The 25,750-nt window shown below is 36.4% G+C and overlaps 2 protein-coding genes across 10 annotated transcripts in view; one reads left to right on the top strand and one right to left on the bottom strand.

Moving 5' to 3' along the window:
- Positions 1-25,170, top strand: part of REL (REL proto-oncogene, NF-kB subunit) — a 46,117-nt gene extending 20,947 nt beyond the window's left edge. For 3 of the 4 annotated variants that reach the window (XM_022597235.2, XM_089923141.1, XM_089923139.1), the window contains 6 exons: positions 8,467-8,607; positions 9,716-9,820; positions 9,931-10,143; positions 10,723-10,791; positions 11,301-11,372; positions 12,481-20,505. In XM_022597235.2, coding sequence (XP_022452943.1) covers positions 8,467-8,607; positions 9,716-9,820; positions 9,931-10,143; positions 10,723-10,791; positions 11,301-11,372; positions 12,481-13,271 — 1,391 coding nt within the window. In that variant the 3' untranslated portion in view covers positions 13,272-20,505. Of the gene's footprint in view, positions 1-8,466; positions 8,608-9,715; positions 9,821-9,930; positions 10,144-10,722; positions 10,792-11,300; positions 11,373-12,480; positions 20,506-21,458 lie in introns of those variants that run through there. The other variant, XM_089923140.1, reaches the window with a different exon arrangement.
- Positions 1-25,750, bottom strand: part of PUS10 (pseudouridine synthase 10) — a 94,072-nt gene that overhangs the window by 3,492 nt on the left and 64,830 nt on the right. For 5 of the 6 annotated variants that reach the window (XM_022597196.3, XM_022597195.2, XM_022597194.2 and 2 more), the window contains exon 18: positions 1-25,750. This exon is cut by the window's left edge and continues 3,492 nt beyond it. In XM_022597196.3, coding sequence (XP_022452904.2) covers positions 25,712-25,750 — 39 coding nt within the window. In that variant the 3' untranslated portion in view covers positions 1-25,711. The other variant, XR_002647864.3, reaches the window with a different exon arrangement.

Below are 25,750 nucleotides of genomic sequence, written 5' to 3'. Positions count from 1 at the left end.
TTTTCCATTCCAGCGTCATTTCTAGCTGTCATCCTCTGCCTCAACTTCCTGTCTGTCCTTCCCCTAGCACTGAGTGCACACATGCCATCTGAACTTTTGGCCATTCTGAATTACTTGTCATGTTAGAAGAGCCATATTTTTTCTTGCTACTGTGTTCTTATACGTGCAGTTCCTAGCATGAAATACCTTAATCTACATGGTGAATTCTTTCTGCTCATCCCTCAAGTTTAAGGGACACTTCTTTCAAGCTATCTGTGACCTTCTCAGAGCAAAGAATTCTGTTTTCCCAAAGTGCTGTACATATTCTAATATGGTTAATCCCCCTGAAAAAACTCAAAACCCTAAAAACTAATTAAAATAGTCTGAACTCAGCTATAGACCTTTCTTGGTTGTTTATTCTATGCTATTTTCAGGATATACTGGTAAATTCTACCACTTACGTAGGAATTTGTCAGAGCTGAACTGACACTTTTTTATAGATGTATCACTTAACACAGGAAAATTATACTGGTAAAGATAACAAGATACTAGCCGACTTTGTGTTATATCTTTATGATATATAGAAACAACGGAATTGGAAATGTTTAGCAGAATAGGGTCTACAAATTCTGGTCTATAGACTATCTCATTATGACAGTCTGTTCCCTAAAGATCAAATATGTGAAAATGCAAAGACTATTAAAAATTATTTTTACTTTGCATGTATCTAGGATGTTTTAAGGCGAGTCCTTATCTTCTTGCCATTAGTTCTTTAAAACAGGAACTGTCTCTTGCAGATAGGGACATATAACAGTCAAGTAGTATTAAACTTGAGGCTTCATGTAAAATACCTGTTCAAATTATCTAATATGTGCTGAAGTCTAAATTGTGTGAGGAATTTATTTAAGGGCTCCATTATCAAATTTTAACAGTGTCCATTTAGCTGGCACCAAAAAAATGTCAGTTAGACTTCATAGGGGACTCTTACTGCAAAAGCAGGGAAAAAATTTTTAATTGTCACTTTCTAACTATGTATTTAATGACATATAAGGAATTCTAATATTCAGTGATTAAAATCCATAAGATTTTTACAATAAAGTATTTGCAATTCTGTTTTATTAGTCAGTTTACTTTTTTTCCATGTACAGAGGACATTGAGTTGTTGTGAGAGCACAAAGCCTGTTTTGCAGTTGGGTTTGGGGGGATTATTTTATTTTGGTAGTCTGAAAGAGAATACAGTTTAAAAAGACAGGTAGTCTCTTAACAGATTCTTGTCTCTAAAAGTCTGGTTTAATACAAGAAAATAAGAGCCTTTCCTCACCACTTAAAACTTAAAGCCTAAACAGCAAGAAGAAAAAAAACTCTTGTGTACTTCATTATCCTTCATTGCAGTCATTTTAGAAAGCCTTCTTTATTACGCTGTACAGAACTTGGGGCACTTTTATGCCTTCAGTACTCCTTGAGCGTACTCCCATTATAACACTTTTCATGTTACATTATGTAATTTTAGTTTATGCATCTGTTTCTCATCCAGACACTAATCTCACTAAGGGCAGGCTGTCTTTTCATATCTCTGTCTAGCATTTGTTTTAGCACATAATAGAAGCCCAATAAATATGTTGAAAGAATGAGTAATTAATGATAGACTGCTATGACCATTTACCTTTTGCCTGGCACACAAGCGCTTAAATGTTAGCTTTTATTATAACTATACATTTTAAGTAACAGAAATTAAAAGAATTATAACTAAACTTTGTTTTTTTTCCCTTAAATAAGACATAGCTCTTAAAATTGTTAATCTATATACTGTACATTTTTGCCCTGTTACTTTTTAAATTTTAGTAATATTTAGCAATAATTAAAATTTTAGAAAAGTCACATCTCTAGAGCTAGTAGGTGTTATAATTGATTTAAAAAATTTAATCCCTACTTTGAAAACAAATAAATCATGATCATATCTTTTTGATAAAAATGAAATTCTTATTGCATATACACTGCTCTTAGGACTAAGGAGTGACATTTATTGCTAAAGATAGATTAAGGAGAATAATTGTTACCTTGTATGTATCTTTTTGATCACGTATAAAGGGAAATTTTAAACTAGTTTAAGAGAAATTTAAGAGAATTTGATTGGTCTCATGCTTTCTTTTGCTAGATTTTTCAACTATCATTTTTCACATTGCAGAATTTTTAAAATAAGACATTTTGTATCATGCTATATATTTAAAAGCCTACTGCAAGCATTATCTAAGTGGAGGAAACATCCAAAGCATTCACTTTAAAGTTAGGAATGAGAAAAGGATGTGCACTCTTGCCACTTCTGTTCCACATTGTACTGGAGATTGTAACCAGTGCACAGAGCTGATCAAAAATGAAGAAATGAAACTGTAATTATTGGAAGCTATTATTTACAGTGAAAACTCGAAAGGATATACAGATTATTAATATAATGTTTAAAAGGGTGAATGCATGTACAATTAACATACAAAATTCAGTTACATTTCTATACATCAGCAGCAAATAATTAAAGAAAATATTGTCAGAAAATATAAAATACCTAGCAACAACTCTAAGAAATGATGATCAAGATTTCTTTAGAGAAAATTATAAAATTTTATTATGAGATAATAGAGAACACCTAAATAGATGGAGAGGTATATCATATTCTTTAATATCAATATTATAAACATTGCATTTTTTCCCAAATTGATATATGGGTTCAGTGAAATTCCAAACAACTCCCAACAAGATTTTTCACTAAAGTGATAAGATGATTCTGAACAGGAAAAGGAGGATAATTTATAGAGGAGGAATAGTGATGAAAAACTGACCTTATCAGATATTAGGGTTTATTCTGAAGAAATACTTATGAGATATTAGGGTTTATTATGAATAAGTACTAATTAAGTAATATTGGGGTAACAATAGACAAATTGACCAGTGGAGTAAAATTGAGAGCCCAGAAACAGACTTAAGAAAATATGAAACTTTAGTAAATGACAGTGGTGGCATGTCAGATCAAGAGAAAGGGAGGAAATATTTGATAAGCAAAGCTAGAAAAATGATTAAGTTGGATTCCCTACCTCTCGCCATATATAAAAATCAGCTTTCAAATGGATTAAAGACTTTAATGTAAATCAACACTTAGAAAACTCTTAGTATAAAATATTGGTAAATAGATTTTAGTCCTTGGCTTATATAGAAAGACAAGACACAAAGTGTTTTCTATAAAACAGTTGATAAATTTGATGATGTTTAAAATTTCAGTTTACTGTATTTTTCAGTTCTAGAATTTTGTTTGGTTCCTTTTCCAATAGCTTCAAGTACTCTACTAAACTCTCAATATTGTCTTTAACTCCTTACATTTATTAAGTGTAGTTATTTTAAATCATGTATCTGAAAACTTCATTATTTGGAACCTTTGTGGTCTGTTTCTATAGTCTGTTGTTTTTCTTTTCTTTAAAAAAAAATTACTTTGTCTCTTCTTATGCCTGCTTATTTAAAATAGAATATCAGTCATCCTATATGCAAAGTTGTTTAGGTCCAGGGTGTTTTCTCCCTTCAGAAGACTTTCTTGTGGTGGGGGCTTGTCACACTAGCAGTCCCAGATCATCTAAAATTAGTGAATGATTTAGGTGAGGGCTGGTATCTCTGCATCCAGTTCACCCTTACTCCTAGGGTATAGCTCCTCCAGAGCCCCAACCAAAGCACTGGGCATTTATCAGATTCTCCATCCTTAGCAGACCCTGAACTCCTTTATTTTTTGCCTGTAGTCTATTGAGAGTTCAACTCGATTTCTCATCCTCTTAGCTACCTCTTACAAAATTGGCAAGCTATATCTGGAAAAAAGAGTCCTCTTATTCTGAACTTACCTCTCTGGGTTTCTGTGATATTGTGATTTATAATAAATATATCTTCATTCCCATTCCTGGTTTATTAACGAGTTTATTTTTCTTTCATGTGCTATTTTAAAAGATTTTAAATAAACTTTTCTTGAGGTCTCATTTACATACAGTAGGATCCACCAGATATATGTAACACCACCACAATCAAGATAAGGAATATTTCTACTACCGCCACTATTAACTACAAAATTTCCTTGTCCACTTCCCGGTCAATTCCCTCTCCCATCTCTGGCTCCAGTCAGCTATTAATTTGCTTTCTGTTGCCATCAATTAATCTTTTCTAGAATTTTCATATAAATGGATCATGTGGTATATATTTTATATCTAGTTCCTTTTGCTCACATAATGTTTTCGAGATGCATACATTTTTGCGTATATATCCATAGTTCTTTTTTATTGTATGGCTGTCACAGTTTATCCATTCACATAGGTTAGTTTTTAAACTTGTCAGTTTATTTTTGTGTTTATTGATTACTCATCTTTGGAATTGGGAAACACTAATGTCTTCACCTCTAAATTTATAATGCTATAAAAAAATTATTTTGAAGAGGTAGATCTCTCATTGCATACCTAATTGTGCCAGGAGAGTATGCTGCTGCGGTACAGGTGTTTGTATCATAACATTTGACCTTTTAGTTGTACAAATATGTTTTTGTAGGCTCTTTGAAATGCTAGGCTTAAGATTGCTGACAATGGAATAATTTTTAATGTTGTGATAGCTACTGAGTGTAGTTTAAAAAAACAACAGTCAAAAGTACATATGGAGGTTCCTTAAAAAACTAAAAATAGAACTACCATATGACCCAGCAACCCCACTGCTGGGCATATACCCTGAGAAAACCATAATTCAAAACGAGTCATGTACCAAAATGTTAAGTATGGAAACACAAAAGGCCCCGAATAACCAAAGCAATCTTGAGAACGAAAAACAGAGCTGGAGGAATCAGGCTTCCTGACTTCAGACTATACTACAAAGCTACAGTAATCAAGACAGTATGGTACTGGCACAAAAACAGAAATATAGATCAATGGAACAGGATAGAAAGCCCAGAGATAAACCCACACACATATGGTCACCTTATCTTTGATAAAGGAGGCAGGAATGTACAGTGGAGAAAGGACAGCCTCTTCAATAAGTGGTGCTGGGAAAACTGGACAGGTACATGTAAAAGTATGAGATTAGAACACTCCCTAACACCATACACAAAAATAAGCTCAAAATGGATTAAAGACCTAAATGTAAGGCCAGAAACTATCAAACTCTTAGAGGAAAACATAGGCAGAACACTGTATGACATAAATCACAGCAAGATCCTTTTTGACCCACTTCCTAGAGAAATGGAAATAAAAATAAACAAATGGGGGCTTCCCTGGCGGCGCAGTGGTTGAGAGTCCGCCTGCTGATGCAGGGGACGCGGGTTCATGCCCCGGTCCGGGAGGGTCCCACGTGCTGCGGAGTGGCTGGGTCCGTGGGCCATGGCCACTGGGCCTGCGCATCTGGAGCCTGTGCTCCGCAGCGGGAGGGGCCATGGCAGTGAGAGGCCCACGTACTGCAAAAAAATTTTAAAAAAATAGAAAAATGGGACCTAATGAAACTTCAAAGCTTTTGCACAGAAAGGAAATCATAAACAAGACCAAAAGACAACCCTCAGAATGGGAGAAAATATTTGCAAATGAAGCAACTGACAATGGATTAATCTCCAAAATTTACAAGCAGCTCATGCAGCTCAATAACAAAAAAACAAACAACCCAATCCAAAAATGGGCAGAAGACCTAAATAGACATTTCTCCAAAGAAGACATACAGACTGCCAACAAACACATGAAAGAATGCTCAACATCATTAATCATTAGAGAAATGCAAATCAAAACTACAATGAGATATCATCTCACACCAGTCAGAATGGCCATCATCAAAAAATCTAGAAACAATAAATGCTGGAGAGGGTGTGGAGAAAAGGGAACACTCTTGCACTGCTGGTGGGAATGTGAATTGGTACAGCCAGTATGGAGAACAGTATGGAGGTTCCTTAAAAAACTACAAATAGAACTACCATATGACCCAGCAATCCCACTACTGGGCATATACCCTGAGAAAACCATAATTCAAAACTAGTCATGTACCAAAATGTTCATTGCAGCTCTATTTACAATAGCCAGGAGACGGAAGCAACCTAAGTGTCCATCATCAGATGAATGGATAAAGAAAATGTGGCACATATATACAATGGAATATTACTCAGCCATAAAAAGAAACGAAGTTGAGTTATTTGTAGTTAGGTGGATGGACCTAGAGTCTGTCATACAGAGTGAAATAAGTCAGAAAGAGAAAGACAAATACCGTATGCTAACACATATATATGGAACCTAAGAAAAAAAATGTCATGAAGAACCTAGGGATAAGATGGGAATAAAGACACAGACCTACTAGAGAATGGACTTGAGGATATGGGGAGGAGGAAGGGTAAGCTGTGACAAAGTGAGAGAGTGGCATGGACATATATACACTACCAAATGTAAAATGGATAGCTAGTGGGAAGCAGCCGCATAGCACAGGGAGATCGGCTTGTTGCTTTGTGACCGCCTAGAGGGGTGGGATAAGGGAGGCTGGGAAGGAGGGAGACGCGAGAGGGAGGAGATATGGGAACATATGTGTATGTGTAACTGATTCACTTTGTTATAAAGCAGAAACTAACACACCATTGTAAAGCAATTACACTCCAATAAAGATGTAAAAAAAAAAAAGATGTTAAAAGAAGATAAATAATATGTATGTATGTATGTAATAGGACTAAATACTCCAAGTAAAAGATCAATATTATCAGACTAGATTTAAAAAAAAAAAGGTACATTGTCATTTTTATTAGTTATTGCTAATTGTAAAGAATTGGGGTTTGGGCCTTCCCTGTTGGCGCAGTGGTTAAGAATCTGCCTGCCAATGCAGGGGACACGGGTTCGACCCCTGGTCTGGGAAGATCCCACATGCCGCAGAGCAGCTAAGCCTGTGTGCCACAACTACTGAGCCTGCGCTCTAGAGCCCACGAACCACTACTGAGCCCGCGTGCCACAACTACTGAAGCCCGCGTGCCTAGAGCCCATGCTCCACAACAAGAGAAGCCACTGAAATGAGAAGCCCGCACACCGCAACGAAGGGTGGCCCCCACTCGCCACAACTAGAGAAAGCCTGTGTGCAGCAACGAAAACCCAACACAGCCAAAAATAAATAAATTAATTAATTAAAAAAAAAAGAATTGGGGTTTTAACTGTTTTCAAATTTAGTGTTTCAAATTTCAATACTTTCTGAAAAGTAAAAATGTTTGTATAATTTAATATGTGTATTTCATGCTTTTTAAAAATACGGCTATGTTAGTTATGGTTGATTGCTGCACCTTATAGTATCTTTGAAAAGGCAGTAATATTCTCCTTTGGAACTGGATTTCTTTTAAATAGCAATTTAACAAACTGTCATTATATTATATTCTGTAATAAAGAATGTTTAAAAACTTTTTTTTCAGAATTGTAAAATTTTCCTGCTGTAGCTTTTTTTTTTTTTTAAGCAAACCTAGTTTGCACATAAAATTTCTTATGGAAACTAGCTGACTTACCTCCTCTAGTATCCTCTTGGTATTTAATCCCTAAAATATTGATCTAAGTTTTTGTAGATATTCCTGTGTATGTCATTTTTACGCAAAACATATGTAAAATTTTCTAATAGAGTTCAGTTTTTAAGAGCATAGGCTCTGGATTCAATGGCCTGAGTTTGAATTCTTCTGTGCCACTTCTTAGCTGTGAAATGTTGGACAAGTAATTTAATTTTTTTTTTTAGTAAATTTATTTATTTTGGCTGTGTTGCTGCATGAGGGCTTTCTCTAGTTGCGGCGAGCGGGGGCTACTCTTCGTTGTGGTGCACGGGCTTCTCATTGCAATGGCTTCTCTTGTTGTGGAGCACAGGCTCTAGGCTCACGGGCTTCAGTAGTTGTGGCTCGCGGGCTCTAGAGTGCAGGCTCAGTAGTTGTGGCTCATGGGCTTAGTTGCTCCGCAGCATGTGGGATCTCCCCAGACCAGGGATCGAACCTGTGTTTCTTGCATTGGCAGGCAGATTCTTAACCACTGCGCCACCTGGGAAGTCCCAATTTCATTTCTTTAAAATCAGTTCCTCATCTGTAAAATGGAGTAATTCTTATATAGATTTTGGAGATAATTTACAGAGTCCTTAATACATGACTGGACTAAATACATATTTGTTGAATTAATGAATGAATGCCTATTCTCTATTGTGTATGACCTGCAACCATTTTTGTAAAAATTTGATTTATGTCAAGTTTGGATTCTGCTCTAAATTTCACATGGCTGGGGTAGTTACTTCCTGACCGTGGTCATAACTTAACAAATTATGTTGGATAGTGACTACATGATGAAAAGGATAAAAGGCAGTCTTGAGATTATGTACCATTCTATTTTTGTTAGGACAGATTTGTATGCTACTAAAGGTTATAGGCTATATTGGGCAGGGAGGAGGACTTAGCAGGATTTTAGTTCTATGTGACTATTCTGTATTCTTAAAAAAATATATACTTTTCAGTCTCTGAGCAAGAGCTGCTTGATATTGAAGACTGTGACCTCAATGTGGTGAGATTATGTTTTCAAGTTTTCCTCCCTGACGAACGTGGTAATTTGACAACTGCTTTACATCCTGTTGTCTCTAACCCAATTTATGACAACCGTAAGTAATTTATTTTCTTGTATTTGTAGCCTTAGCTCTTTAAAATGATTTTTTAAAGTGTTTTTGTAATTAGAAAAAGAGTGTTCATTATAGGAAAAATTCAAACATTACGGGATAGATGTTATTTATCTGAAGTAGATAATGAGGAGAGTAAACCTCCTATACATCTCATCCTCCAAAGATATTTCACCGGCTTCTTCTTCATATATATACAATTACCTCATTTCATCATCATCACCATCATTCACACAATATATTTTTGGCAACTTTTTGAAAAATCGTCATTGATTTTTTTTTAACTTTTTTTTTTCTCCTCTTAGCAACATATCTTGAACCTCTTTACCTTTCAGGTACCTTATTCTTTTCGGTAGCTGCATATTTCCGTATATCATAATTTTACTAAATCATTACCCTATTATAAGACATTTGGTTTGTTTCCTTCTCAATTCTTTTCTTTTTGCTTTAGCAAATTGTTCTGCAGTAAATATCCCACATGTGCATATCTTGTGCAAATGTCTCTAGCATAAATTTGTAGAAGTAGAAATGTTGGCAAATGCTAGATCAAAGGATATGGATATTTATAGTGTTAAAAGATTATGAAATTGCCCTCAAATATTTGTGTGTTTGTATGCTCTTATATATGCACCCACCAGGTGTATGACTATACCAGTTTTACATGTAGAAGGATAGTGGGACATAGAACTATAAAGGTAAATCAGAATATCCTCATCATGGAGAGCTTTGAATGCCAGGGAATTACTGGAATAATGTTGACCAGATAATAGGAAGCATGAAAACTGCATTGCCACAGGGTTATGATCATGATTTAAAAAGATTAATCTGATGACAGTGTATAGGATGGATAGGACGAATCAGAATTTAGAAGCAAGGAGATTTAATTAGAGGACATGTCATTGCCTAGAAATGAAGTCATAACACTCTAAACCAGGGGACAGATTTGGATGATTAAGGTATTGAGTGCCCTTAATTTATTTATACTCTAAAGCTTTTATCTATCCTGTAAGTTGTTTTTCTAAAATTCTCCATCAGAAAGGAATAAGACATATTACTAAGGTAGCAACCCATTAAAAATATCCTTTATATTTAGGTGCTCCTAATACTGCAGAATTAAGGATTTGTCGTGTAAACAAGAACTGTGGAAGTGTCAGAGGAGGAGATGAAATATTTCTACTCTGTGACAAAGTTCAGAAAGGTATTCTTATGTTGTTTTTTTGTTTGTTTCATTGAATTCAGAATATATTTTAGATTGATAGATACATTTTGCTTTCTTTTCCCATTGTTACTTGCTTTCGTATTCACTAGATGACATAGAAGTTCGGTTTGTGTTGAACGATTGGGAAGCAAAAGGTATCTTTTCACAAGCTGATGTACACCGTCAAGTAGCCATTGTTTTCAAGACTCCACCATATTGCAAAGCTATTACGGAACCGGTAACAGTAAAAATGCAGTTGCGAAGACCTTCTGACCAGGAAGTTAGTGAATCTATGGATTTTAGATATCTGCCAGACGAAAAAGGTATGACTTTTTCATGGTAATATTTTATATATTTCTTGAAGTTAGTCCTGCTAAGAACATTTTCTTGTACGATACACTTGAATACAGTTGTGTTTATTCATAATTTATGTTTCTTTTCCTGAAAGCTTTTGGTTGATTTTTGACTGATCTTTGTGATCTTTGAATCTCTTCCTTAGGAAAGGTATCTGGAATAATTTCAAAGTATCTAAACTGTTTATCAAAATTTGTTTTACATTTGAGATTCTATTTTGGTCCTTATTGTGCCCTCTTGATAGATGGCATACTTGCCACTCAGAAAGTGGTCTCCATTTTGGTCCTTATCAGCCATTATTGCATTAATTGACATTGGTGACTTGTAGGTGTTATAAGAAAACAAGATGAATATTATAAACTATTTTTTACTAAGAAAAATATCCTTTATTACTGACTTGGGATGTAGTTTGTGACACTTATAAATCCATCTTATGTACATTTATTTAAAGCATTTTCTATGTAGGAGTAGAATATCTGTATATTTATTAAAGGAGAGGAAGCATAATCCCATGATGAATCACGTTTTCTCGGTTTCTTTCTAACCAGATACATATGGCAATAAAGCAAAGAAACAAAAAACAACTCTCCTTTTCCAGAAACTGTGGCAGGATTGTGGTAAGAATATTTTGTCATTGTTGTTTTTAACAAATTTATTTATTTATTTTTGGTTGCATTTGTCTTCGTTGCTGCCCGCGGGCTTTCTCTAGTTGTGGCGAGTGGGGGCTACTCTTCGTTGCAATGCGCGGGCTTCTCATTGCAGTGGCTTCTCTTGTTGCAGAGCACGGCCTCTAGGTGCACGGGCTTCAGTAGTTGTGGCACGGAGGCTCAGTAGTTGTGGCTCGCGGGCTCTAGAGCGCAGGCTCCGTAGTCGTGGCACATGGGCTTATTTCCTCCACGGCATGTGGGATCTTCCCAGACCAGGGCTTGAACCTGTGTCCCCTGCCTTGGCAGGTGGATTCTTCACCACCGCTCCACTAGGGAGGTCCCTGAACATTTTGGATTGATTTGTATTTAAATAAATTTGTTTTGTTTTGTTTTGTTTTGCTTTGTTCAGTTTTTCAAATTTTAACTGATATACTGTTGTTTTTCAAGTTACATTTAATAATGGAAAAAATTTATCATAGGAGTTAATTTTCCTGAAAGACCTAGACCTAGTCCCCTAGGATCAACTGGAGAAGGAAGATTCATCAAAAAAGGTATTTTATTCCCTATAGAGTATTCCTTGTGATTAGAGAGACCAGTGCTTTGCACAGTATATTGGAATTCCATTCTTAGGAATGAAAACTGCCTCTTTGATTTATTCCACTCCTACATATTTTTTATGCTATGAATATTGAATGAATTGATCTCAGCTTCCGAAAGACCTGTTGGCAACTATGATTATGTTTGGGGGATTTATTGTTTGAGAAATTACATTTCATTCATATGGTGGTAATTTTACTAATTACAGTGTGTCATGGAAGAAATGATTTCGATCTGGCCAGTTGCCTATCTTTATTTATTTATTTATTTATTTGTAAAGTTTTACTGGAACACAGCTCATTTGATTGCATATTGTCTATGACTGCTTTTCTTGTACTATAGCAGCAGAGTTGAGTAGTTCCAACAGAGGCTATATGGCCCACAAAGTCTAAAATATTTACTCTCTGGCCCTTTATGGAAAAAAAAGTTGCCAAATTCTGGTTTAGATCATTCAACCAGGGTTAATTAGAAGTCTTTTTTTCTTTTTACATTCTTAAATCAGAGCTTTTTCTTGGTTTAATATGTACAGCAGTCATATAACATGTAAACAAATACAGACTCCTTCATTTTTTTTCTGACTGGGAATTTTGTAGTACCTTAGAGTGAGTAGTATCTTAATATAGCTTGGAAATTTATGTAGACTTTTAAGTCATCCCTAATGAACGTTTCCTCCATCCCTCCATATCCTCCTAAAGAGGAGAATATGAAAGATTTTGAATATTTAGAGGTCCATTAACTGAAATTCTGATATTTATCTTTCACATTTCAAAAATACCTTTATAGGGACTCAGAAGCTAGATTTCCACATTTAACTGGAGTGAAATTTTCAATGCCAAAGTAACTTACCAAAATTATTTTATAGGTATTTGTAAAACAATTAGTATTAAAGAATTCAATTTTGGACTCGTAATAATTTTTAGTGCTATTTAACATTTCTATTTGAAGTGTTACATTGGTTTCCTTTAAAATTTTTTATGTGTTTATGTAATTTTAATTTAGAAGTAATGCTTTTCATAATTTTGTTCATTTCCGTTTTGTACAAATACATTTCCTCCCCCACAGAACCAATCTTGTTTTCGCATGGTGCAGTTTTGACAGAAACGTCCGGGCCAGTTTCAAGTCAAGCAGAATCCTACTATTCCTCATCTGCGCCCATCTCCAGTGCATTGCCACATCATGCTTCGGCCATACCCCCAATGGTACCTCAGCCTTCTTCAAGCTGGTCATCAGTGGCCCACGCCACCTCACGTTCAGTCAATACAAATTCACTGAGTAGTTTTTCAACAGGGACACTTTCCTCTAATTCACAAGTTATCCCACCATTCCTGGAAATGTCTGTTGTGAGTGATTTGAATGTGTCTAATGCTTGCATTTATAACAATACTGATGACATAGGCAGAATGGAAGCATCATCCGTGTCACCAGCTGACTTATATGGTATTTCTGATGCCAGCATGCTGCCTAATTGCCCTGTGAACATGATAACGCCCAGTAATGACAGCATGAGGGAGACTGATAATCCAAGACTTGTGAGCATGAATCTTGAAAATCCTGCCTGTACTTCAGTGTTAGACCCAAGAGACTTAAGACAGCTCCATCAGATGTCCTCTTCCAGGATGTCAGCAGTCGCCAGTTCTAGTACTACTGCTTTTGTTTCACAGTCAGAGGCATTTGAGGGATCTGACTTTAATTGTGCAGATAACAGTATGATAAATGAGTCAGGACCATCAAACGGTACTAATCCAAACAGTCATAGTTTTGTTCAAAATAGTCAGTATTCAGGTATTGGCACTATGCAGAATGAACAATTGAGTGACTCATTTGCATTCGAATTTTTTCAGGTTAACTTGTAAGATATAAATGGTGATTCAAGAATTAAATCCCTTTAAAGGTAACCCTTTTGATATTACCTTTATAAATACAACATTATATATTTCTCTATACTACAGTATATCGGGGACCCTTGAACAACACGGGTTTGAACTGTGCGGGCAGGTCCAGTTAATACTCACATTTTCTTCACTAAATATGTAGTGCAGTACTACACGATTTGAGGTTGGTTAAATTCATGGATGCAGAAGACATCCATGGAGACAGAGGGCCGACTGTACGTTTTTGTTTTTTTTTTTGGCGGTACATGGGCCTCTCACTGTTGTGGCCTCTCCCGTTGCGGAGCACAGGCTCTGGACGCGCAGGGTCAGCGGCTGTGGCTCATGGGCCCAGCCGCTCCGTGGCATGTGGGATCTTCCCGGACCGGGGCACGAACCCGTGTCCCCTGCATCGGCAGGCAGACTCTCAACCACTGCGCCACCAGGGAAGCCCGACTGTACAGTTTTAAACAGAGTTTTCACTGCACGGAGCGTCTGCACCCCAACCCCCGTGTTGTTCAAGGGTCAACTGTAAGTATAACTTCAGGTATGTAGGGGATTCCTCTAACAGGCAATCTTGTCTTGGGAGCTTCTTGTTTTTCTGGCAGAGAATTTGTTGGGATATAAAAGATGAATGCTCAGTGCTTGAAGCTGCAGCTAAAAGAGAAGGATGAACTCATTTCCCAACTTCAGGAAGAGTTAGAAAAAGTCCAGCATTTACAGAAGACTTTTGCTTCAAAACTAGATAAATCCACACAGACTGAACTCCTAGGCTATGATGCATTGTGGAATCCTACATACAAAGAAAATTTATGTAAACCAGTGTATGATGAATCTGTGACATGTTAAATACTGAATAAAATCAATTTTTCCATTAAAAAAATCCAACTTTGGGTATGTAGAATACAAAGTTGGAAAGTCATAAAAGGAAAATTCCAAAATAGAAATTTAAAAGAGCTTTACTGTTTCTTCTTTTGAAACATGTGATCTGATACTGTGTGTGGTGGGAATTCTAGCATGAGAATCCTGCCACATTTTCCCAGGACAGACTGAGGAGAACATTAGAGCAAGGCTTCAGTTTTTCCAGCTACATCTTTTTATACTTCTTTTATAATGTATTAATGTATCCTTAGTTAAATGAATTAACTGATATTTGCTTTTAAGCAAATTTAAGGTAAAACCTGTAATGGCTATGTCATTGGAAAAATTAATTCCTTATTATTTTTGAGGCCAATGGGCCAAGGTGACCCCTAAGGGGTTTTCTGAGGCTTTCTGGAGTTTCTTAGATTTACATGTAAATCAAAATTTCTTTAAAATGTTAAGTTGGGCAGCAGGCAGTTGAAGTAAGCTTTCAAGGTATGGGAGTTCCCTACATTTTGAACTATTTAGATCCATACCTGTAAAATTGCTTATGATTTTAACTTTACATCCATGTTTTTAAGAGGAAGAAGTTTTCTTGGACCTGTCCTCTTTGTTATGTGTCCGAACTCACTGTGATCTCATCCAATTTCATGCTGTCAACTCCCAAATTTTACCCCTAGCTTAGACCCACCCCTTGAACTCCAGTCTTGGAGCTTATGTGTGTGTGTAAAACTGCTTATTTGACATCTCTACATAGAGATGTAATTAAAGCTCAAACTCAACACATCCAGAGCTGAGTTCTTGATCTTCCCTCCCAAACTTGCTTATCCTTCAGTCTTCCTCAACTCAATAAATGGCAATGCCATGTTTCCAGTTGCTCAGGTCCAAAACAATGGAGTCATCTTTGCTTCTTTTTTTTCTTTTATCTCTCATATCCAATCCATCAGCAAATCTGGTAGGCCCTACCTTCAAAATATATCTTAAGCTGCCCACCTCTTTTGACCTCTGATATTAACATCCTATTCCAGACCACCATCGTCTCTTGCATAGATTGAATTATAGCCTCCAAAAACTCTCTTCATACTTGTGCTCCTGCCGTCTGTTCTCCCTGAAGTAGCCACAGTGATTATTTTTAAAAGAAATAAAATCATATTCACTTGCTCAAAACCATCCAGTGGCTCGCCATCTCACTTAAAGACCAAAATCCTTAAAATTAGCAGGCCCACACTCCCTCTCTTACCCTCATTCACTACCATTTTCCCCTTCTCATTCAGCTCTAGGCACTCTAGCCTCAATGCTCCTCTTCAAAAACACCGAGGACACTCCTGCCTCAGACCCTTTGTACCTCCCTGGTGGTGCAGTGGTTAGGAATCTGCCTGCCAATGCAGGGGACATGGGTTTGAGCCCTGGTCCGGGAAGATCCCACATGCCACAGGGCAGACAACCCCGTGAGCCACAACTACTAAGCCTGCATGCCTAGAGCCCGTGCTCCACAACAAGGGAACTAGTTGTAAAATAAACTCAGTTGTATGTGTACCTCATGCCTTACATCCTTCAGTCTCACTCAACTGTTATTTGATCAAGGCCTTCCATAACTATATATACATTGACACTCCATGTCTCCCCTCCTTTACATTTGTCCATAGCACTTATCATGATCTGACTTTACTGTTTGTTTGTTTATATTTGTTTTCCCATACTGGAATATAAGCTCTGTGAGGGCAAAGTTTTGTGTTTTTGTTGAATCCCACATTTGTAGAACAGTGTCTGCTTCCTGTTAAGCACTCAGTAAATATTTATTGAACATTCAAAGTACTACTAATAGAATTTCGGTTTTTGAAAGAAAGAATAGCTTTAATTATTAGATGTTTATGATTTTTATAGTTCTGCTTCATGTGACATTGAGTTTATTATATCAGAATCATGTACATTCAGGTTGATGACTAATAATGGTGACCCAAATTGTTTGAAAGCAAAGTAATCCCAGTGGCAAAATGACTGTAGAATTTGGACAGTAATCTTAATTGTGATGGAATCATCATGATGCTAAGTAACTTGCTAAAGATAAAGACCTAGTTTATTTTACAGCTAGAATGTACGTAAATGTTGAGCATATTTTTAGCTAGAAACAATGTGTCTTTTCACTTATGTGTAGTATCCAACCAAACCATAAATTTACTGGAACGATTAAAGCTAGTCAATTTTGTCAAAATGGGGAATGTGTGAATGTCATAAAAATTAAAATTCTGAGTTGAATGATACTGGGAAATGAGAAGGAGAGCATGATAAGACTTGGGGTCAGAATAGTATGGAAAGAAAAAGATTAAAGACACCTAACTATCATTAATATCTCTTAGAAATTATGATTTCAAAAAGAAATACTTCTGTTGTATAACTTTAAAAATCATAAGCATATAACATACTTTAGTAGAACTTACCAGGGAGAAGAAACATGAAGGCATTTCTTCCCTGTTCAAAATATGTACCCAATACTCAGCCATAAAAAGAAACGAAATTGAGCTATTTGTAATGAGGTGGATAGACCTAGAGTCAGTCATACAGAGTGAAGTAAGTCAGAAAGAAAAAGACAAATACCGTATGCTAACACATATATATGGAATTTAAGAAGAAAAAAAAAATGTCATGAAGAACCTAGGGGTAAGACAGGAATAAAGACACAGACCTACTGGAGAACGGACTTGAGGATATGGGGAGGGGGAAGGGTGAGCTGTGACAGGGCGAGAGAGAGTCATGGACATATACACACTAACAAACGTAAGGTAGATAGCTAGTGGGAAGCAGCCGCATGGCACAGAGATATCGGCTCGGTGCTTTGTGACCGCCTGGAGGGGTGGGATAGGGAGGGTGGGAGGGAGGGAGACGCAAGAGGGAAGAGATATGGGAACATATGTATATGTATAACTGATTCACTTTGTTATAAAGCAGAAACTAACACACCATTGTAAAGCAATTATACCCCAATAAAGATGTTAAAAAAAAATTCATAGCAAAAAAAAAATGTACCTAAGATATCTCCAGATAGTAGCTTATAGATGGTGAACTTTTTTTTTTTTAATACAGAATCCTATAATTTTGTAGTAACTAGCACTTACCAGCTTAAACACTGACTGTTAGGCTATCTAAATGGATACTTTAAACAACTGACTTGTTTTGCGGGGTTATTTTTCTATGTAAGTTGAATCAAGGTCCAGCTACGTTTGTGTTCAGAGTATTTCCAAAGGATTTTTCATTTTTCAGGTGCTATTTACTGATCACACATTTTATTTTATAATTTTAAAAAATTGGTAACCTGCTTCTTTTTCTCTAAATGTATTTATACTTTCATCTGTTCTTTTATCACCCTACTTTTAGTTTTGAGATTACCTCTTGCTTCCTAAACTCTACTTGTATACTGGATCCCTTTTCCTTCTCTCCCATCTTGTTTCTGTATCCTCATATTACCATTTAGTGCTTTTCTCGTATAAACACGGTAACTGTTTTCTCTAGCCTAAAAGAGAAAGGATAAACACCTTTCCTACCACTATCGTGCTCCTTCCCTTCACATCCAGACTTACAAAAGGCTTTCAGCCTCCATTTCCTCACTTCCCAGTCATTCTTTAGCCTATCAGTTTTTCTCTTTTATCTCCTACTATTTTCTTATGATATTCTGGGAAAAGTGACCAGAGACACCCGCCCTTGTCAAATCTAGTGTCTTTTTATCAGTCCTCACTCTGCTTGACCTATCTTTAACCTATCCTCTCGACCACTCCCTCTTCAGATACTCTCTCTGAGGTTGACTTTCTTTCCAGAGTCTCATCCCCAGCGCTCAGTTGGTGCTACTTTTTTCCCCTGGGTGACCTCATCAGTGCTCAGAAGAAAGCTTCAGCTTTCTCCTACGATACCTGAATGTCTTTATAAACTGGGTGCTCCTGTTGCATTCTCTACTTTCATTAATGGCATTACCATTTACCCTACCATCCAAGATATTTAATAGGAGTCTCAAAATCGTATTTTATTCTTTTTCGTCCTCACACTCAAAGAGTTATCAAGTCCTTTTGGGTCTGCCTCCTGAAAATCTCTTATATTTGTCCTTTCTTCATTCCTGCTGCTTTCTTAGTTTAAGGCCTTCATTCTTTTTCCCTAACAAGACTCTTTTCCGTATTGCCCCAGTTAAAAATAATACCCCTTCTTCCATACACTGTATTGCATAGTTAGCATTCCTTGAAGACTCTCTCAGGCCACTAGGCCTCCATGCCTTTCGCATGTTGTCCGCTCTGCCTCTGCTCTTTACCTCCACAGCAAGCAGCCTTCAAGATGGGGCTTCTCGGTGAAGTTTGATCCTAGCTGAGGCACAGCTTTACACATACCCACCCTACTGCAGAACTCCTCTCACTGAACTATACAGTTATATGAAATTTCTCTCGTTCACCTTTGGAACTCCATCACTTAGCGCAATGCCTGGCACAGCTGGTGCTGAATAAATGGTAGTGCTGATAGAGAGGGAAGGGTGAAATTGACATAGGTGTGATTATAAAAAATGTGGACAAGGATATGGTTTTTAAAGGGAAAGGTATTTAACCTGGCAGGAAAAGCCGCGATGCCAAGATTACCAGGCTTGTGACGTACTTTACCCTGTGCCTCCTGTAGTGTCAACTGTATTGCGTAGAAATTTTACAGTTACTAGGACTGTTTCATATCTCTGACCTTACTCCTCCTCTCTCTGTGTGGCAGGTTTAATCTCAGTTCCCCTCTGGTGCATTTCCTCAGCACCTTACCCATGCACAGAAACTCCAGTATTCATGTGATCAGTCACATTTTTGAATGTCTAATGTGCAAAGCACCATGTTAGGAGCTAGAAATGACATAGAGGTGAATGAGACAAAGTCTTGCTCTCAAAGATGTCAGTCTTTTTCTTTGGAGGGATAACATATAGTAAAGTGCATAAAGTGGACTAATTTTAAATTTGCAGCTTGATGAATTTTTACATATGTAAATAATCATTTCCAGCTCCCCAGAAGTTTCCTTCATGCCCCTTGCCAATCTACCTACTCCTCAAAACCACTATTCTGATTTCTGTCATCAGAACCTACTATCTTAATGGCCTTTTACATTGGTAACTGGGCTTCCCTACTCAAAACCTTAGTGAACAAAAACAGCTGGGTTGTCAATTTCTAACCTAATGCTTCAGAAAAACTATTATACTGTCCATGTTAAGAGAGACTTAGAATTGGTGGTCCAGTCTGCCTAGTAGCTCCAAATAATTTCTTCTATCATTAATTGATTTATTGAGGGATTTAAAAACTTACTGTATGATGTTAAATAGCATGGAGAAATGGAAAGAGTAATTTTTAGTCAGAACATCTGGGTTTGAATCTTCAGCTCTGCCACTTAGAAGTCATTTAATATTTAGCAGATCACACTTTCTATGGGCCTGTCTCTTCAGATATAAAATGCAGATAATTCCCAGCATACTTAACTCACAAGGTGTGTTGTATTAAATAAAATAATGCATAAGAAGAAACACTGTAAATTGTATAATGCAAATCAAATATTGTTAGTAAACCAACATATGCATATATCCTGTGGCCCTGATAATCTCTAATCCAAACACTCCTTCCAGTTCACAGACAGATCACTATGGATTAGATTCTTTAGTAAGAACCCTGGAATGACTTCCTCTTTAGAGTAGCTAGCTATTGCCCAAATATGGAGGACTTTCATTTGGCCATATTCTTTCCAGAACATTTCCTATTGTATAGTGAAGATAAGGTCAATTAATGACTTCGGGTTCTGAAATTCTACTCTTAATTTCTTTGCCAAAATTGACTATGAATTGGGAGTATTATGACTATCTTCCTAAGAAGGAGTCTCATCATAGCTAATGAAGTGGCCACGTAAAGATTTCTGATCTGTTTTGTTTCTGGAGATTGAGTATGAGAGGGGGAAAATTAGGGTGCTTTTTGCATCACAAATAATACAAAATTTCATGCTATTTAAAATTATAAGCCCAGGAGTGGGTAGCGAATCAGAGATAAATGTATGAGTTGTCTGTACCCAGTTTTATGCCTTTGTTTGTCTAAGACTTGGTCAAATTAATATCTTAACTAATACATCTCAGCAGAGTTTAAAGTACAAACTTAACATCAGTAAAGTCTCAAAAGTAATCATGTCACCACTACTTTCACTAACAAAACACAGATACAATTTTTAAAGAATTATTTCTTCTAAATATTTTTTCTATTCTAAATGTCTGTGGCTTTAGAAAAAATTACCTGCTAGTAATTATCTACTTAAAGGGAGTAGCATTTATCATACTCTTTTTTCTCACATCTCTTATTTCTACAATTTCAGTTTACTATTGGACTTCAAAAATTTAAAGAAAGAAAAAAAAAATTTAAAGAATCACCAAAAATTCATTAAATACCTATGTGTGAACAGTAATACACAGTAATTAGTACAAAATGTTGGTGCTTCAGTAAATCAAGTTTTCAGGAATATCAGCAGATAAGTAAAATATAAACTTTGTTAAAGGTATCATTCATCTTGCTTATTTTTCTAATTAAACCTTAATCAGAACATTACAGCTCTGCATAAAATGTAGTGAAAAATAAGTTGGAGTGTTTGGGGACCCCATTTGTGGAATTCAGTCTCAGGAGACTTCATTAGTAACACACTTGATTTTATTTGGTAATCAGCTAAAAATATTGGTTGCTGGTGCACAGTTCAGATAGCTTTGAGATGGAAAGGAAAACACCAAGTTTTTGGGTAATGGGCATTCTTAAATGCATGGTTCAGACCAGATGAACCCTTTTGGAGATGACTTCCATTTTAAAAGAATGTACTTAAAAATACTGTTGACTATGATGAATCCAGATCCCTGAAGAATGGCACTGCTATTTTTATTTTTTAACTGTTCTATTTGTATATGCTTCTTAATGACTGTAATGAATTTGGAAGCACTGAAAAAAATGATTTTTAAAAGTTCTCAGTGTTCAATTATTTAATGTTAAGTGTGATACTTAAAAGTTGAAATCATTTTTTAAATGTCAAAATGTCTTTTTGTACAGAATATTTTATTACTTTTGTAATATCTTGTATACAGTGATTTTTTTCTTGATAATATAATAAATGGAAAAAATTCTAAAACGCTTACAAAAATTTGTTGCTGTTTGACTTTAAAATTATCAAGATGTTCTTGTATTTATAGCATCCTCCTTAAAGAGAAAGGCAGTTTTGGTTGCTTAGAAACATTAGACATTTTTATGGAATGCTGTATCTGAATATACTTACATATGTAACTGTCCTTTACAGTGATAACTTTTGGGCTTCCCTGGTGGCGCAGTGGTTGAGAGTCCGCCTGCCGATGCAGGGGACGCGGGTTCGTGCCCCAGTCCGGGAAGATCCCACATGCCGCGGAGTGGCTGGGCCCGTGAGCCATGGCCGCTGAGCCTGCGCATCCGGAGCCTGTGCTCCGCAACGGGAGAGGCCACAACAGTGAGAAACCCGCGTACCGCAAAAAATCAAATAAATAAAATAAAATGATAATTTTTGTAGAGTACTGAAATGCCTTTTAAAGAGATTTTCATTTTCTGCCTTCCTGACTTACTTCCTGCCTGTCTCTCTCCCTTCCTGAACAATTCAGGACAAAAGTCATTTGCTTATTCTGAGCAAGGTACAGTTACCTATTGCCACAGGGGGCAAAGATGGTGGCCCATTGTGGGATTACAGTGTGGAGCCTGGGAACATTTGAGGGTGGTAGGGAGGGGAGTCTCAGTGATCTGAAATAAGGATGCAGCAACAGGAGATTGGTTACTTATGAGGGGGAATGATCTATTAAGGAAAATGTTAAGGCTAATGGACCCAGATTTCTCACTGTCAGAAAGGACTTACAAATGCAGAAAGGGGGAAAACTAGAATAAGGTTGGAATCGGAAGTACTGGTATAAACTCATAATTTTCAATATATGTAGATAAGTATATAGGGGTGTGTGCATGCATGCATGCCATGAGAGGGCTTGGTAGCAGCAATGCCACAACAGCAGTGAGCACACCTAGTGCCCAGATCTTTTTTCTATCATTTTCCATGAAAAGGAACCAGTTTTTCTTAGAGAAATAGCCCATTCCAGGGCTGGTGCAGATGAAATACAAGATGAGCCTGGAATGTCTTTGTATTAGAAAGTAAGAACATGCTCTAAGAATGATGGGGACATGTCACAAGGACAAAGGAGCCATCTTGAAGGGGCACCCACTGGCCACGTCAACACTTAGAAATCAAAATAAATGTCAGTAACAGATTATAAACCATCAAATAAAATAGGACGCCATGAATCCATAAGAAGGGAAAGCTCTACCTTTCAGTGTAATGCCAAAAGGAATGGTGGAATTAGAAGATCATTTGATAATCATTGTGGTAATAGATTCAGGTGAAAATCTTCAATAAATGCTAAAACTAATGAATGAAAGTTTGAAGGTCTCCCTACAAGATACTTATTAAAGGGAAAAAAGGGTTAACTATAAAAGTGAAGGAGATTGGCACACACCACCTTCGTTAACTGATCAAAGCCCAGTCATCAGTAACAGCAGTGATCAAAATTGTGACATCTGAGAAGATGCAAGAAGATAATCTCCCTTCTGTGGTATTCTTGCTAGAAAGGTACAAACTGAATCTAATTATAAGGAAACATCAGGCAAGCCCAAATGAGGAACAGTCTGCAAAATAACTGGCCTGAAATCCTCAAAAAATGTTGAAGTAACGAAAGTCAAGGAAAGACAAACTGTTTCAGATTGGTGAAGATTAAACAGACATAGTTAAATACAAAGTATCATCCCTTGGCTATGAAGGACATTTTTTGACAACTGGTGAAATCTGAGCGGGGTGGGGGTGGGGGGGTCCTGTGGATTACATAATAGTAATGTTAGTGTTAATCTGATTTTGATAGTTACATTGTGAGGAAGTAGAAGAATGTCCTTGTTTGTCGGAATTTGTCCTTGTTTGTAGGAATTACTAATGCATTCAGGGTGATACATTTCTGGGAAAAACATTCTTTGTACTTTTCTTGCAAGTCTGAAATTATTTCAAAATGAAAAAATTGGATTGAAAAATTTATTTTCCCTATAATAATAAAGGGCAGCATTTAAAAAAATCAACTCAGGAAAGCTTACATCAAAGTTCATTCTCATATGGACTTAAAAATCAAAGAATAAAGCCCCAAAAGATCTAAGTAAGATGCCTTTTTCTCTTTGGAAACAGAAATTTAACTTCTAAATTGATTTCATATAACTTGTAAATGAAACCAGTTACCTTACTTGGGAAATTTTTCATTTTACCAAAATTTTTTTTTCCCCATTTTTCCAGGTACTCGGTGTTTTTCCTAAACTAAACCACGGACTATATTTGGGACAAAAAGATACTAAAAGTACAAAGGGCCCTTTCTCTTAAGTGTTTCTTGTTTTTTGTTTTTTTTTTAAATAAGCTATAGAAGATCACAAAAGTAATTTAAAAATATTTTTATATAGGCAAAAGTTAAACTATGTAGTACTCTCATGACTTAATGTCTTCTGTTCTGCTTAAATAAAGACCTACATTAATTTTTAACAACCTATGTCTCATATGGATATTTGGAATAAGTATTTGCAGCTAATGCTTACTCTTGAAATTTTGTATAATCCCAGGAATAGAAATTTAAGAAACAAGTCTTCTAATTTAAGTTTGCTAAGGAGATTCTTAATTCTTCCATTTGCAGATCCACTAAATTCAAAGCTGAGCCAAAAAGAAACCTGCAAAAGACGATTTCCCAAATTATTTAAATCTCTTTTGTAGCAAAGTCTCCCCCCAAACTGAGAAACATTCACACAAACGTTCTTACCTTTTTATCAAGTTTATTTCTATTATCCCTTTCTCATTTACCGGCATTGAAAATAATGAAAAAGTTATTTGCTATTATTCACATATGAAATTTCTTCATGTCATTTAAACTGTTTTCCTGATTCTTAAGGTGAATGATACAACTTAGTATCTCTGAATTATGTTTAATGTAGAGATGGGAAACTGAATAATCCAATACTATCCAAGTCATGTGTTCCAAAATAAGCTCAGAAAGTTGAATCAGGGTGACGGAAACTGCACTTAAATCTGAAATTCTAATGAGACTCTTTTCTGAAACTTTTCTCTTAATGATCTATCCATTTTCTTTGCTTCTTTAATGTTTTTCCTCTTCGTATTACCAACTAATGATTAATTAACAAATGGTAATCATATGAGCTCATGTGAAATTTACTTGGGCAATTTTTTTGTAAGCTTGATTTGGTATCTAAACTCCAAAAGTCAATTCTCATGGTTATGTCCATTAAAATGACATTCTTGGTTGCCTCCTTCGTGTAGCAGATGCTCAATAATAAGATTTATTAGAAAAGACCCTAGAGACCGGGAAACTTCAGTCCTAGTCCTAGATATGGAAGTAACTAACAATTTTAGATAAGTCAGTTCACTTCTATTCTTTGGTTTTCATATTTATAAAGTGGAGATAATACCCTATCTACCAGATGAAGATGTTTGAAATTGGATAATACATTGAAGCACTCTGGAATAATATCAGCTTACCTTTGTTTAGCAATGTCAATTTTTCAAAATCTTATCCCTGGGATTGAAGTCATTGAAGGCACTTGTGACTCCTTATTTAAAAGACTTATCAAAGTCTCTTATGGTATGCCTCAATTCCTAAGGTCTCACATTCTCTCCCCCAGGAAATGTACTGACAATTTTAGACTGTCAAAAGAGTAGCTTGGAGTCATTAAGGTTTGTGACAAATTGTACCAAAACACACTTCTATTGGTAATAGCTTGCTTGAAGCTTACTGGGAAAAATATTAATGATGTCAGATTTGCATTTGGTATCTTAGAATATTACAAGGATACTGTGCTGCATAAATCTAGATGTAACTTTTATCAAGATCATTTTAAAAATTTTAAACCTGATTTTAAAAGTGGTATCTGGGCTTCCCCGGTGGCGCAGTGGTTGAGAGTCCGCCTGCCGATGCTGGGGACACGGGTTTGTGCCCCGGTCCGGGAAGATCCCACATGCTGCGGAGCAGCTGGGCCCGTGAGCCATGGCTGCTGAGCCTGTGCGTCCAGAGCCTGTGCTCCGCAACGGGAGAGGCCACAACAGTGAGAGGCCCGCGTACCGCAAAAACAAAACAAAAAAAAAGTGGTATCTATCCTGTGGAGGGCAATTTTGCTGAAAGAAATTACAGCTTCTCAGATTTTCAGAGAATGTATCCTGTTTGTGTACCTCTCTGAATGAATGGTTTCATTATTCATAGTTTGGCTTGTGGGGGGTTGGAGAAGGAACGAGAAAAATCATAAGATATCCTTAGAACAATTCAACACAAAATATACATGTACATAGATCCTGAGAAGTTACAACAAATTTAAAAATAGATAGATCAACATGATCCAAATGGTTTCCAAGACACCGTTATGGTGGGTAAAAACAGCCATCTTACAGTGTATGCTGAATGGACGTCCACATTTTGCTGGAAAACCCTACTCTTTGTTTCCCATTGAAAGCTAGTCATCCAGAGCAGGGGGCCAATCGACATCTACAGA

Source organism: Delphinapterus leucas, chromosome 13 (genome assembly GCF_059928025.1).
Source record: "Delphinapterus leucas isolate spDelLeu-1000000601 "Yukka" chromosome 13, BTC_Dleu_Yukka2, whole genome shotgun sequence".
Lineage (NCBI taxonomy): Eukaryota > Metazoa > Chordata > Mammalia > Artiodactyla > Monodontidae > Delphinapterus > Delphinapterus leucas.
The sequence above is the reverse complement of the archived record's forward strand: the minus strand, read 5'-3'. Positions and strand labels throughout refer to the sequence as shown.